At 44.9% G+C, this 15,588-nt stretch overlaps 1 protein-coding gene across 1 annotated transcript; it reads right to left on the reverse strand.

Annotated features, from left to right (window-relative positions):
* Positions 1-14,120: 14,120 nt before the first annotated feature.
* C3AR1 (complement C3a receptor 1) lies at positions 14,121-15,173 on the reverse strand. The gene has a single exon (XM_068258905.1). The coding sequence runs from the start codon at positions 15,171-15,173 to the stop codon at positions 14,127-14,129; it is 1,047 nt and encodes a 348-aa protein (XP_068115006.1). The 3' UTR covers positions 14,121-14,126.
* Between the last annotated feature and the right edge of the window lie 415 nt (positions 15,174-15,588).

The raw sequence follows: 15,588 nt of genomic DNA on the forward strand, positions 1-15,588 counted from the left end.
AAGGAATTCATTCGACAACATAGAATGGGCTCTCCATCAATCAGTTTTCTCAATGCTGGTGAAGAAATGGGGAGAACCGGATCTGGATCTGTTTGCCTCTCACAAGAATCACAAAGTGGAGAAATATTTTTCCAGGTATCCAGATCCGAAAGCGGTAGCAGACTAGTAGATGCTCTGATTCAAACTTGGTCCCTCAGGAAGTGTTATGCTTTTCCCCCCATTCCATTAATTTACAGATTTCTGAAGAAGTTAGAGAGGAGCAGACCGACCTGCATAGCAGTCCTGCCGTTTTGGCCTCGCAGGCCATGGTTTCCCCTGTTGCTACAGCTCAACAATCAAGATCCAGTTCCACTTCCACTCATTCCGGATCTCCTGAGCCAGGGATCTTTATGTCACCACAATCCTCAACGTCTACATCTGATGGGATGGCTGTTGAAAGGCGCAGATTAACAGCGGCTGGTTGTTCAGACGAGGTGGTGGACACCTTATTGTCAGCGAGAAAATTGAATACAAATACAGCGTACAATCGAACCTGGAAGATCTTTTCCACTTTTTCAAAGGAGGCCGGTTTCTCTGTAGAGAATTTTAGTGTAGCTCAGTTATTAGCTTTTCTGCAGAAGGGTCTAAAATTAGGCTTAGCTTACTCTACGCTTAAAGGTCAGGTGTCAGCAATTTCATCAATCTCAGGAATCTCATGGGCCTCTAATCCACTAATACTTCAGTTCTTTAGGGCAGCCATAAAATTAAGGCCACCACTGAAGGCAAGGTTTCAGAAATGGGACCTTCCTATGGTTTTGCATTTAATAGCTTTTCATCCATCAATGTCAGCAGACTCAATTTCCATTCAGAATTTATCCAAGAAAGCGATATTCCTGGTTGCAATAACTTCAGGGCGAAGAATGTCAGAGATTCATGCTCTGGGTTGCAAAGAGCCACACTTAACGATGTATGAAGATAGAGTGGTGTTGTATCCAATTCAAGCATTTTTGCCAAAAGTGACATCTTTATTTCATCTGAATCAGGACTGGGTTCTGCCTAGTTTTAGAATGTCTGAAGATGATAGCTTATTACATCCACTAGATCTTCCATCTACAATTAATACTTACCTTCAAGCCACAGAATCGTTCAGAATCTCTATTTATTATTCCATCAGGATATAGATTTTAGCTCGGCATTCAACACGATCTGCCCAGACATCCTGCTCACCAATCTGGCGCAGCTCGGAGTAGATCCCACGCTCCGAGCATGGATCAAGGACTTCCTGACCAACAGAACGCAACAAGTGAAGCTCGGCAGCTGCTACTCCAGCGTCAGAACCACCAATACTGGGGCTCCACAAGGCTGTGTATTGTCACCTCTTCTGTTCTCCCTCTATACCAACAATTGCATATCATCCGCTGACTCTGTGAAAGTCATCAAATTTGCAGACGACACCACCATCATTGGCCTAATTGGCAGCAACGGCGAGCATGAGTACCGCAGCGAAGTTGAGCGAATCTGCAACTGGTGCAGAGCAAATAACCTAGTTCTCAACGCCGCAAAGACTGTTGAACTAGTAGTAGACTTCAGGAGGAACCCTCCCCCCCTCCTACCTATCCTCATTGGGGGTACCGAAGTCTCTAGGGTGACATCGGTGCGGTTCCTCGGCACGACCCTCACTAACAACCTGAAGTGGGGGCAGAACACCTCAATAATACAGAAGAAATCACAGCAGAGGTTGTTCTTCCTGCGCCAGCTGAAGAGATTCGGCATGCCCAGGGAACTGCTGACCAGCTTCTATACTGCCACTATAGAATCCATCCTCTGCTCCTCAGTCATTGTCTGGTATGCGGGCGCAACGGCCAGCGACAAACACAAACTGCAGAGAGTCATAGCTGATGCAGAGAGAATCATCGGGTCCCCTCTTCCACCTCTTGACCTCCTCCACTCCGCTAGGATGAGGAAGAGGGCCACTGTGATCTCCCGTGACCCCTCCCACCCAGGCAGTCGCTACTTCAAGCTGCTCCCACTGGGCCGCCGCTACAGGTCCATACCATGCAAAACCACCAGACGGATGAACACCTTCTTCCCCCTAGCGGTTCGGCTGCTCAACTCCAACCTTCCCCCACCGGGCCCGCCTACCAGCATGCCCTAGCGGGGTCTCTCCATCAGCACTGTTCTCACTGTCCAGAGACTGTACTGGGGCCACCATCATCTTTATTATTATTACTACTACTATTAGTATTATTGTTGGACTGCTCCTGCAAGGCAGGAACGAACCCTTACCGACGACCCAGTTTGTCATGTATATCATTACTGCAGTTGTAAACTGTCTGTGTTTGTGCTTCTTGTCCTCCTGTAATATGTCTATGCCATGTGTACCACAAAAAATTCCGAATATAGCGTGTGCTGTATTTGGCGAAATAAATCTGATTCTGATTCTGATTCTGATTAGAAGAGGAAAGGCTGCCACCACTAGAACGTTAGCTAGGTTTGTGGTAGACCTGATTCAAATGGCATATAAAGCCAAGGACTTACAGGCAGCCTCCGCAGGACTTTGGAGCTCATACGACGAGAAGTTTATCATCTTCCTGGGCTTCTGTGGGAAAAGTGTCCCTTCAGACTGTATGTAAAGCAGCTAATTGGGCTTTGGGTCACACATTTATCAAACATTACTGTGTAGATCCAGCCTCTCTGACTTCAGTGGATTTCGGGAAAACAGTAATTTCCTCCACAGTACCTTCTGCAATTTAATTTGTGTGTTCATTTGATGTATCTTTAAGTTCTTATTAAATACGTGTTTGAGCAAGATTTAGGCCCACCCTTGTCTTATTCTAGTTAATGCCCATTAGTATGCTGCCATGGGAAACTCCAGGGAAATAGGAAAATTATAATACTTACCTACAACAGTAATTTTCCTTTCCTGGTGTTTCTCCATGGCAGCATACGGCGGGCGCCCTAAGCTGTCGGCTCGTTATAATAACTAAGAATGCTATACGGTGCAAGGGGAGGGTTTTTAACATCTATGGACATCCTACATAGGGTAAAGGGAGGCGGGGCTTTACCCCATTAGTATGTTGCCATGGAGAAACACCAGGAAAGGAAAATTAGTGTTGTAGGTAAGTATTATAATTTTCCTATTTCATGTATTGTTACAGTAAAGCTGTTACTGAACAGGTACTGTAACAAAAACCGCCTGGCAAACCGCTCTGAAGTGCCCTTTTTCAGAGCGGTTTGCGTTTTTCCTATACTGAACATTGAGGCAGAAACGCCTCCGCAATCCAAAATCTGCAACAGCCCGGGAGTATGCGTTTCTGCAAAACGCCTCCCGCTCTGGTGTCCACCAGCCCATTGAAATACATTACCCAAGCCTATCCGCAGCCGCTAGCGGATCGCAAAACGCAGCCGAACCGCTCTGGTGTGCACTAGGCCTAAATATCACTTTTAGTAGCAAACCTAACTGTAGTGTAAATTTACATGTATCAAAACAAAGAGTAATACATTTCCTGATGGGGTTTCCAGGGGGTCCAAACGCAGCCACAGCGCTTTGGCCAGGGATCGCTATACTGCCGCAATATGGCTGTATGAAGATCCCTGGCATTTTTTCCTATTTTCCCAATTTTTTTTTTCCTGTTTAGAGTGTGGGAATTTTTTTTTTTTAATTGTGTGGGGTCCCCCCTCCTGAAACTTTTTAACCCCTTGTCCCCCATGCAGGCTGGGATAGCCAGAATGTGGAGCTCCAACCGATTGGGGTTTCACACCCTGACTATACCAGCTACAAAAAAAGGTCCCAATTTTTGTTCCGGGGTATCTGTTGGGGGGCCCCCCAGGTTTATTTTGCCCTGGGGCCCCATTGTTGCTTAAACCGGCCCTGTTGATGATGCTGTTTTATTGAAACTTTCATGGAGTTTACAATTTTCAGTTCCCACCATTCTCTGCAGGTCAGCTTGAATGTCACATTTTTCCAGACAAGGGAAGAGCCCATATTGCTTGCTGACCGGTTCAAAGACAAAGGAAAGAGCAGGTATACACCGTGGCCAGTGCTTACTTAAGGGTAAACTGGGTAATTTCCCAGGGTCCCAAGCATTTTAGGAGCCCCAAACAGAGCAGAATCATCCACCAGGAAACCTAGGCAGGTGCTTGCTTTGGCCTAGTAGGTGTCAAGCGGCCCGCCGGCCACTTTCTTTGACCTCTCTTCACTTCAGCTTACCAGAAGGACTACATGGGGGCCCCAAATCTACTACATTGCCTAGGGTCCCATTACATATTATCCATCTCTGCCCCCAAGTCAGGGAGTGCGAATCCAAAGGTCACAACAACTTTAATGCGAGTACATAACTGAAGAGTAAGGGACCTCCAATTTTTTATTTATTACTCAGGGTGTATTTTACCTAAAACTGTTCCTAGAAGACACAACCTTATGTCTCCAATCTCTCTTAATTGCAGTGCTGAGTCTTACAAGGTCTGGTTTACTAAGAACAGTAGAGTACATTAACAGGACCTGACTGACATCTTTGGAGAATATAGGCACAGAGGTAGGGATGGTCGGAAATGCCAATTTCCCTTTCTGTTGAAAATGCACATTCCGCCATTGCTAATTACCACTACCGCTACCATTTCAGATTTCCGCTAACAATTTCCGGATTCCGATGCGTTTTTTTGTGGTAATTTCCACCGATTTTCTCAGAAACTACAAGGTCTTTCTGAAAGATTTTTTTCCCTCTTATTCCCATTTGTCTGCTTAACATTCTCTGGCATAATACCGCATATTGGTAATGCGAAATGTCTGCATTTTACATTACAGTCAACAGTGGCCAACTTTGGCGGTTAATAGCAAAGCCCCCATAGGTGCTACAAACACCGAATTTTCAGGGTATGTTAAGCAGAAAAGTGGAAACAAAGAGGAAAAAAATATTTCAAAAAGACCTTGTAGTTTTTGAGAAAATCCATGTTAAAATCGGCAGAAATTACCACAAAAACCACATTGGAACCGCTATGCGGTATGATGCCGACTTTAGGGGCTAATAGCAAATCCCCCATAGGTGCTAGAAACACCAAATTTTCAGGGAATGTTAAGCAGAAAAGTACGAACAAGAGGAAAAAAATATTTCAAAAAGATCTTGTAGTTTTTGAGAAAATTGATGGTAAAGTCGGCGGAAATGTCGGCAATTTCCGCGTAAATCCGCCTACCGCACTTCCATTACCTAAATATAAAGAGGTTAAAAGCGCTGCATACAAAAAAATTTTTCATAGAGTAAGACTATTTAGTGCATAAGTCCATCAATGATGTGGTTACACTTTAAAGTTTCTTTAAAACAGGTGAAGCTGTCGTTATCAGGGTTCACTCCCCCCTTCAGTTCCCCACTCACCAGATATGGCGGCCTGTATGGGCCCGTCAGAGCATCTGAGGTATTGGCCACCCCACAGCCTCTCGACCCGATGACCGTCTTCAGTGTGTGGACTGGGTATCGTCAGCTCCTGTGCAGCTCAGTATCAGGTTTAGCACCAAAAAATAATAAGCAAAAACGCTAACATAGCGTAAAAATATCCTCTATTTATTGATAAAAAATGTCACATATGACCATAAAAATGTGCATCTAGCACAAAGATGTATACAATAAAACAGCAGGTAGCTTGAAATGCCTTAAGCTGGGTCTGACACACGCCATGCGCTGATGACCCGCGCAAAAATGTCTAGTATCTATGCCCCCAGTGTAGGACTTGGTGGGTCTTGGGGTCTAACAGGATCTCCACACTTTGACGCACGTCACAAGCGTTACCTGTACCCCAGAGGATGTGATGACCTCACCGCTAACAAGCTCCGCCAGAGTCAATGAACAGAGGCTGCGTGTACCGACGTTCCGCGTCCGGTGACGTCACACGCTCAGCACGTTGCTCCGTAGCTCCGCCCAACGCGTTTCGTTGCTATGCAACTCATCAGGGGCTACGGAGCTGACGGCGCGACGTTATTTATAGCCATTTGTCAGTCCCAGCTGCCGGCCAATCACATAGATAATACTTCATAAAACATCAAAACACAATGTAATGCATCATAACCCGGCCCATATACATAATATCTGCACATATATTCACTATACCATTTCATTCAAAAATTGTATTACCTGGATTTAAACCAGTTTACGTATAGCTGTCATTGCGCCACCCAATGGATAATCACCCAACCGACCTAATTTGGCCAGCTAAAACTGTAAAATAGCACCACCCAGAGAAGGACAAATCTAATGATTTTTAATGATTCTAGCATAGCGCTTAAAATGAAAATATAATTGGTCACAACTAAATAATCAATAGACCCACTATTAGCCCTCAGCAAACTCCATAAAGGGCACAATGGCTACCATACAGAGCTAGTCTGTGCTAATGAAACAATTTAGGTCTATATCAATGTTAAGACCTCTAGGTTGCAACGTTCCCATGTTATATATCCACTTGGTTTCTAACTTAGACACCTCTCGGGTTTTGTTGCACCCCCTCCACCCCGGAACCAGCTTGTCAATACCACACATCCTTGCATCAGCTATGCAAGAGCCATGCTGAAGAGAGAAGTGTCTAGACACGCTATGTTGCTGAAACCCCTTATTAATTTTGTAAATGTGTTCCCCCAGGCGTTCATATAGACACCTGGTAGTCCTGCCTATATACTGTAGCCCACATTTACACCACAACAGGTAAACCACATGCTTGGATTTACAGGTGATAAATTGTCTAATAGGGAAAGTTCAATGATTGGAATGGGAATTGACCGACTGAGTCTTTACGGTCAATCCCTCTCTACAAGCTCTACAGGATCGGCAAGGGTAAAAGCCTGGATTTTGCCAGGGATTCCTTAATGTTCTAGGGGGGTTAACACAACTAGGAGCTAGGTAATCCTTTAAGTTCCGTGCCCTGGAGTATATAAAGCGAGGTCTCTCTGGCAGGTGCTTGCCCAGAGTGGGGTCTCGCTTCAGTATGCCCCAGTGCTTCCTAAATACTGATTCAATGTGTCTATATTGTTTGTTGAACCCAGTGAGGAAGCTAAAATCCATACCCTGGCTATCTCTCTGCCTAGGGCCCGATAGATCACGTCTATCAAGATTAGCCACTTTCAATCGTTCTACTTCTATACTATTTGGGTTATATCCTTTTTCCTCAAATCTATTGGCAATTTTCCTGGACTCCCGTTCGAAGTCATCACTTCTAGTGCAGTTTCGCTTGAGGCGCAGAAACTGGCCCTTGGGGACTGCTTCAAGCCACCTGGGATGATGACAGCTGGTTGTGGGAATGTACCCGTTCCTGTCAGTACCTTTAAAATGAGTGCGTGTCCACAATTGTTCACCTGTTTTATGGATCTCTAAATCCAAAAAAACCACACTATCTATACTGCTTGTAGCTGTCAATTCTATGTTAAGGTTATTTCTATTCAAAAAGGATATGTACTCATTGAAGTCATCTTGTGACCCTTCCCAGAAAATTAATAGGTCATCAATAAATCTAGCCCATTTACTGACAGGTAAAGACTCATCTCTCTCCAGCATTGTCTCCTCCCAGACCGCCATGAAGATGTTTGCGAAGCTGGGCGCATATCCAGCCCCCATCGCACATCCCCGTTTTTGTACATAGAATGAGCCCTCATGCCAGAAATAGTTGTGGGTCAGAGCAAATTTTAACAAAATTAAAATAAAATCACACTGTTCATCTCGAAATTCTGTTTTTGCTAGATACACGCCCACCGCCCGCAACCCCTGGTCATGGGGTATGCAGGTATAGCCACGTAGGCCCCCACAACCACGTGGTTACACACCTGTGCAGACCCCGGCACAATATGAGGTTCCTTTTCATAACAGATTTCAACCCCTAGACGATCCCAATATAGATGACCCTTTTCCATGGGGATACCCCAGACCCCGGTTCCGAGGACAGCAAGGGGAATTAGAGATACAATCCCCCAGGGCCCAGAACAAAAGGCGAGCAGAAGAGGATGCCGAGGGGGGAGAAGAGAAAAGGCTAAGAAACTAGTTGGCCAGGGGATCTTCAATTTAAGTGGAGAGATGTTAACCCGTCCACAATTGACCCTCATTGATAAGGGTCTTAAGTTTGCGCCATCTTGTCAGATGAACAAATTTAAAACCTATGTGGATGTAAATAAATTTATACGAAAGTTGAACATTAAAAAATACTTTTTGAAAAAGGAAGGCCCGACTACTAGAGTGAACCCCCCCGAACCCTATAGACACTCAAATCTGCGTAACAGATCAATTTTTAACCCTCAGGACCACGATACAGGGACAACAATAGAAACTTTTAAAACCATGGTACTAGGTGATTTAGAAAAAATACCTTTAAGGGGAAAGGGAAATGATGTGAACAAAATGGTGAAGGAATTGTTGGAAGAGAAGCAGTTAGTTATTAGACCAGCTGATAAGGGGGGAGGGGTGGTTATAATGAACCAAGAGCAATACAGAGAAGAATTAAATAGATTGGTTGGTGATGGGGATACCTACACCAAATTACGAGGAGACCCCACGAAGGAGTACTTTGGGGAATTGAGAGATATTCTTAAGGAAGGACTCAAATTAGGAATACTGAATGATAAAGAATACGAATATCTTTTGCCCACCGCACCACGTATCCCCGTGATTTACCAGACACCAAAGGTGCATAAAAATCTTGAAAGGCCACCAGGGCGCCCCATTATTAGTGGCATGGGATCACTGACGCATAGATTGGGCCAGTATTTGGACACTATGCTGCAGGTGGCGGTGGCACACATACCGCATTTGCTTAAGGATACTGGTCATGCCCTACGGGTACTTGAGGGTGTGCGGGTTGGAGGGGGGACGCTGATGGCTACGGCTGATGTGTCGTCCCTCTATACCTGCATACCCCATGACCAGGGGTTGCGGGCGGTGGGCGTGTATCTAGCAAAAACAGAATTTCGAGATAAACAGTGTGATTTTATTTTAATTTTGTTAAAATTTGCTCTGACCCACAACTATTTCTGGCATGAGGGCTCATTCTATGTACAAAAACGGGGATGTGCGATGGGGGCTGGATATGCGCCCAGCTTCGCAAACATCTTCATGGCGGTCTGGGAGGAGACAATGCTGGAGAGAGATGAGTCTTTACCTGTCAGTAAATGGGCTAGATTTATTGATGACCTATTAATTTTCTGGGAAGGGTCACAAGATGACTTCAATGAGTACATATCCTTTTTGAATAGAAATAACCTTAACATAGAATTGACAGCTACAAGCAGTATAGATAGTGTGGTTTTTTTGGATTTAGAGATCCATAAAACAGGTGAACAATTGTGGACACGCACTCATTTTAAAGGTACTGACAGGAACGGGTACATTCCCACAACCAGCTGTCATCATCCCAGGTGGCTTGAAGCAGTCCCCAAGGGCCAGTTTCTGCGCCTCAAGCGAAACTGCACTAGAAGTGATGACTTCGAACGGGAGTCCAGGAAAATTGCCAATAGATTTGAGGAAAAAGGATATAACCCAAATAGTATAGAAGTAGAACGATTGAAAGTGGCTAATCTTGATAGACGTAATCTATCGGGCCCTAGGCAGAGAGATAGCCAGGGTATGGATTTTAGCTTCCTCACTGGGTTCAACAAACAATATAGACACATTGAATCAGTATTTAGGAAGCACTGGGGCATACTGAAGCGAGACCCCACTCTGGGCAAGCACCTGCCAGAGAGACCTCGCTTTATATACTCCAGGGCACGGAACTTAAAGGATTACCTAGCTCCTAGTTGTGTTAACCCCCCTAGAACATTAAGGAATCCCTGGCAAAATCCAGGCTTTTACCCTTGCCGATCCTGTAGAGCTTGTAGAGAGGGATTGACCGTAAAGACTCAGTCGGTCAATTCCCATTCCAATCATCGAACTTTCCCTATTAGACAATTTATCACCTGTAAATCCAAGCATGTGGTTTACCTGTTGTGGTGTAAATGTGGGCTACAGTATATAGGCAGGACTACCAGGTGTCTATATGAACGCCTGGGGGAACACATTTACAAAATTAATAAGGGGTTTCAGCAACATAGCGTGTCTAGACACTTCTCTCTTCAGCATGGCTCTTGCATAGCTGATGCAAGGATGTGTGGTATTGACAAGCTGGTTCCGGGGTGGAGGGGGTGCAACAAAACCCGAGAGGTGTCTAAGTTAGAAACCAAGTGGATATATAACATGGGAACGTTGCAACCTAGAGGTCTTAACATTGATATAGACCCAGAGGCGGGACAAGGTCCTCCAGCGCCCAAGGCTGAGACACCAAAGTGCGCCCCCCCATCCCTCCCACCCCAGCCGTCACACACTGATTGCTATTAGACTAAAAGGTGCCACAGGGCCCACAACCTCCTCGACACCTTAATATCTAGTTATCTGACGTGCAGTCACTGCTATGTATCCCCTTTTCTTATTTCTTTCTGCTTCAAACACAATTTGGAATGACAGCTGAATAATTTTGTGCGCCCCCTCCTACACTGCGCCCTGAGGCTGGAGCCTCTCTCGCCTCTGCCTCGGCCCGGCCCTGTATAGACCTAAATTGTTTCATTAGCACAGACTAGCTCTGTATGGTAGCCATTGTGCCCTTTATGGAGTTTGCTGAGGGCTAATAGTGGGTCTATTGATTATTTAGTTGTGACCAATTATATTTTCATTTTAAGCGCTATGCTAGAATCATTAAAAATCATTAGATTTGTCCTTCTCTGGGTGGTGCTATTTTACAGTTTTAGCTGGCCAAATTAGGTCGGTTGGGTGATTATCCATTGGGTGGCGCAATGACAGCTATACGTAAACTGGTTTAAATCCAGGTAATACAATTTTTGAATGAAATGGTATAGTGAATATATGTGCAGATATTATGTATATGGGCCGGGTTATGATGCATTACATTGTGTTTTGATGTTTTATGAAGTATTATCTATGTGATTGGCCGGCAGCTGGGACTGACAAATGGCTATAAATAACGTCGCGCCGTCAGCTCCGTAGCCCCTGATGAGTTGCATAGCAACGAAACGCGTTGGGCGGAGCTACGGAGCAACGTGCTGAGCGTGTGACGTCACCGGACGCGGAACGTCGGTACACGCAGCCTCTGTTCATTGACTCTGGCGGAGCTTGTTAGCGGTGAGGTCATCACATCCTCTGGGGTACAGGTAACGCTTGTGACGTGCGTCAAAGTGTGGAGATCCTGTTAGACCCCAAGACCCACCAAGTCCTACACTGGGGGCATAGATACTAGACATTTTTGCGCGGGTCATCAGCGCATGGTGTGTGTCAGACCCAGCTTAAGGCATTTCAAGCTACCTGCTGTTTTATTGTATACATCTTTGTGCTAGATGCACATTTTTATGGTCATATGTGACATTTTTTATCAATAAATAGAGGATATTTTTACGCTATGTTAGCGTTTTTGCTTATTATTTTTTGGTGCTAAACCTGATACTGAGCTGCACAGGAGCTGACGATACCCAGTCCACACACTGAAGACGGTCATCGGGTCGAGAGGCTGTGGGGTGGCCAATACCTCAGATGCTCTGACGGGCCCATACAGGCCGCCATATCTGGTGAGTGGGGAACTGAAGGGGGGAGTGAACCCTGATAACGACAGCTTCACCTGTTTTGATGAACTTTAAAGTGTAACCACATCATTGATGGACTTATGCACTAAATAGTCTTACTCTATGAAAAAATTTTTTGTATGCAGCGCTTTTAACCTCTTTATATTTATGTTTTGAAAAGCTTGCACGCAGCTGGGTAGCGCTCTACTTGTGAACAAATTTTGTTGTTAATAGATGTTTCTTAGTGGCTGAGCGCTCATCTATTTGTTTGAAAGCACTTCCATTACCGATTTCCGCATTTCGATGTGGAAATGCAATTTTCGATCGGAAATTCGGAAATTGCATTTCCGCGGAATCCGAACCAGCATCCCTACACAGAGGTTCTGGCCCCATAAACTCCGCCCTCAGTTCTCTATGCTTCGTTGGTAGTGACCAGCCCTCCGAGGAAGCATAGAGAGCTTGACTGGTGAGCTAGATAGGGCCGTCCTGCTCTCTATGCTTTGGGGGTAGTGACATCAGCACGGTTCCAGGATGGTGAGTGCGGGTTCGTGAACCTATGACTGCCGCCTCTCAGCACAATGGCACCTCTAAGCTTGTAGTGATGATCGTAACCAGCTCAGTACGATTCTGTGAATTTTCGCATACATTTTCGCAATTACGCCAATACGTAATTAAAATGTGTTAATTCAAGTGATTTTGTATAAGCATTCGTAATTTCACATAGATTTTCACATACTTTTTGTGTCATTTTGTAACAACTTAAAGAGGAACTCTAGCCTAAACAAACATACTGTCATTAAGTTACATTAGTTATGTTAATTAAAATGGATAGGTAATATAACCCACCCTGTTTTAAAAGAACAGGCAAATATTTGATTTCATGATGGCAGCCATCTTTTTGGTTGAAAGGAGGTGACAGGGAGCATGAGACACAGTTCCAACTGTCCTGTGTCCTGAGCACCTCTCCCAGTTGCTAGGCAGTGTGAATAACAGCATAGGAAATCCCATCATGCTCTGCACAGCATCAGGGGAAAAAAGCCTGGGCTTTTTTTTCTTTGATGGGTGGAGCTTAGATAAAAATGCAGCTAAAAATGATGCTTTGGTAAGAAAAACAAAGTTCTGATGCTGTGAAACTGTTAAAGAAACACCAAGCCTTTTCAGTTCTGCTGAGTAGATTTTTAGTCAGGTTCACTTTAAGCAGTGAATAGCAAAGCCCCCATGCATGCTATTGACAATTTTAAAAATGTAAGGAAAATGGTTTTTAAACTCAGAAAAATGACAGCTTAAAAACAATTTTTCCTTTGCATTTTTAAAATCGATTTTCTCAAAAACTACAAGGTCTTTTTTTGACTTGTTCCTAGTATTCCCCTTAACATTTGTAGCAATTTTGGTGATGATAGCATGTATGGGGACTTTGCTATTAACCACCAATGTCAGGACGAAATTACATGAATTTTCGCCAAATTACGCAAAATTATGGCTGGATTACGTTTACATGTGAAACAGAGGCGCCTTAGAGTACATGGGGCCTGGGGCGAGTGTCATATGCTGGGCCTAGAACCATAAGTATAGGCCATCTACCACACCACCATGCTCACGGGCTTGTCCACTTCTAATGCAACATGCCTTATTATTCTTTAAAAACAATTACGTTCGTTAGAGGCCACTAAGCTAACCAATAAACTAGAGATGGGTACTAAGCTGGCTGAGGAGCTAGGAATAGGTACTAGGCTAGTTGGGGCACTATGGATGGGTACTAGGCTGGCTGGGGAGCTAAGGATAGGTAGAGGCCAGCTGGGGAGCTTGGGATAGATACAGGCTGGCTGGGGAGCTAGGGGTGTGTACCAGACTGGCTTGGGATGGGTGCTAGGTTGAATAGGGAACTGGGGAGCCTCTTCTGCACCACCAGGTGACAGGGTGACATGTGCTGTGTCTGTTGGCCTGACTTTGCTGGCTGACTCTGATTGGTGGTATTGTAGAGTCTTAACCTGTTTAGCAAATTCCAAAATATGATGCTACTGAGTACTGTGAGAGGATGATTGTCGCAGACTGGCAGTGGTCAGCGCTGGGTCGTTGGTATTTTTCTCACCCATGGCCAGGAGTGCTATGCGCATGACGTAAATTATGTCAATGTGCAGGGTGCAAAAATGGGGCTCTCAGTGCGGGCACAGTGGGCATGACTGCGGGGCCCCCTTCAGGTGCAGGGCCTGGGGCCCCACTTGCCCCCCCTCCCTAAGGCTGCCTCTGATGTGAAATGTATCACACATTTTCCTGAAATTTTGCATTAAAATTTTGCATCGTAAAATTACGACTATGCAAAATTTGTGCTCAGCACTATAGGCTTGTGCCTAGTGCGAAAACCAGCCCAGAGTACATACAGTATGTGATCCAGCAAACCTGGTCTGGATTTAAAAAGAAAAAAGAACTACCACCTCAGTGGTCTTTAGTAGTACAGAAAAAAAATTGTATGTTATGAGGTGTCAAAAATTTGCATGGACCACAGCAGACCTTAGCAAGAAGTACAGAGAAATTAGCGATGGTGGTCATTTAAACAGTTGGTAGTCCTACACTCAGCTCAAACAGTGGCACTGTCCTCTGCCGTGACTTTACTCTTGGTGCGCTCCGTGCTCCTGGAGACCTCTTCACTAAATGCACTTTCCATCAGCCTACGAATGGACTGTTGCGTCTTGCTTCGCATATCTTTACCCATGAAGACATAGAGTATTGGATTAATACAACTATTGAAGTAGGCCAAGGCCACAGATAGATTGTCCAGTGTAACCACATAAGAGTTGTGAAAGTACAGCCTGATCATTCCAAGTATGTGGTAGGGGGCCCAGGTGATAAAAAATGCCACCACAATACCAAATACCACCTTGGTGGTTTTTCTGCCAGCCTTTAAAAACCTGGGATTTTGTACCTTAAAAGCTAGACGTAGATAGCTTGCAGTGATGATGACGAAAGGAATCAGAAAACCAAATACCATACGGGTAACAGTTATGGTAAGATGGGTAGGATAAAGTTGGTAAGCTTCTGTGAAGTCCTCTTCTACACCCATGGAACTGTAACCTTCATAAACATCATAATATGAATGATTGTCTGCATAGTCGCTAACCGTATGATCAAAGTCATTTACACAGAATGTCATGTTATTTTCTGTGTAGCCCTTTCGGTAGAGAGCAGCAGGTAGGCACATTAAGAAGGACAATATCCAGATGGTCAGGCATATCATCCATGCCATCCGTAGATGACGGTGATTTTGGGCCCACACAGGCTTAATCACCAGAATGCAACGATCAACGCTAATGGCGACCAGGGTGAAAACACTGGCAAACATGTTGAGGAGGACAACGACAGGTATAAACTTGCAAAGGATCGGGCCGTACAGCCATTCCTCATAGAACAGTTGAGCTAATGAGAAAGGGAGAGAAAGGCAGCAGATAACGTCGGCCACAGCAAGGTTCCAAAACCAGATGGTGTTCACAGTCCATCTCATCTTCACTGAGGTGATCCAGAGCACCAAAAAATTCCCAGGGACGCCCACCACAAAGGTGACTACCATGACAAAGATGCTGAACACATCCGGGTTTTTATAAGCCTCGCCACCACTGGCATCGGTCATATTGACATACTGCAAGAAAACAAAAAATAAAGTCTAAGGTACTGTGAGAAAAAGTAATACATTTTTTTCACACAATGGTAAAAACAGATCCCTTAAAGGGAAGCTTAACTGTGGCAGCAAAAAAGGTTTTACTTACCTGGGGCTTCCAACGGCCCCCTGGCGTGGGCACAGGACGTCTTCTGGGGGCCGGTGGAAGTCCCAGGTAAGTAAAAAAAAATTTTCCTGCCACAGTTAAGGTTCTTGTTAAGATAAGTATACATGCTAAACTAACCACTTGAGAACGTGGTGTCTATAGCCCCTGAAAGAGACCCTGAGCAGTGTGGACTTAACTGGGGCTTCCTCCAGCCCGCAAGGTCTCCTGACATCCTCTTCATCCCTTCCGTGGTCCCGCTGGTAGCTCCGGTAATCCGGCAAC

The sequence above is a fragment of the Hyperolius riggenbachi genome, chromosome 10 (assembly GCF_040937935.1).
Source record: "Hyperolius riggenbachi isolate aHypRig1 chromosome 10, aHypRig1.pri, whole genome shotgun sequence".
Lineage (NCBI taxonomy): Eukaryota > Metazoa > Chordata > Amphibia > Anura > Hyperoliidae > Hyperolius > Hyperolius riggenbachi.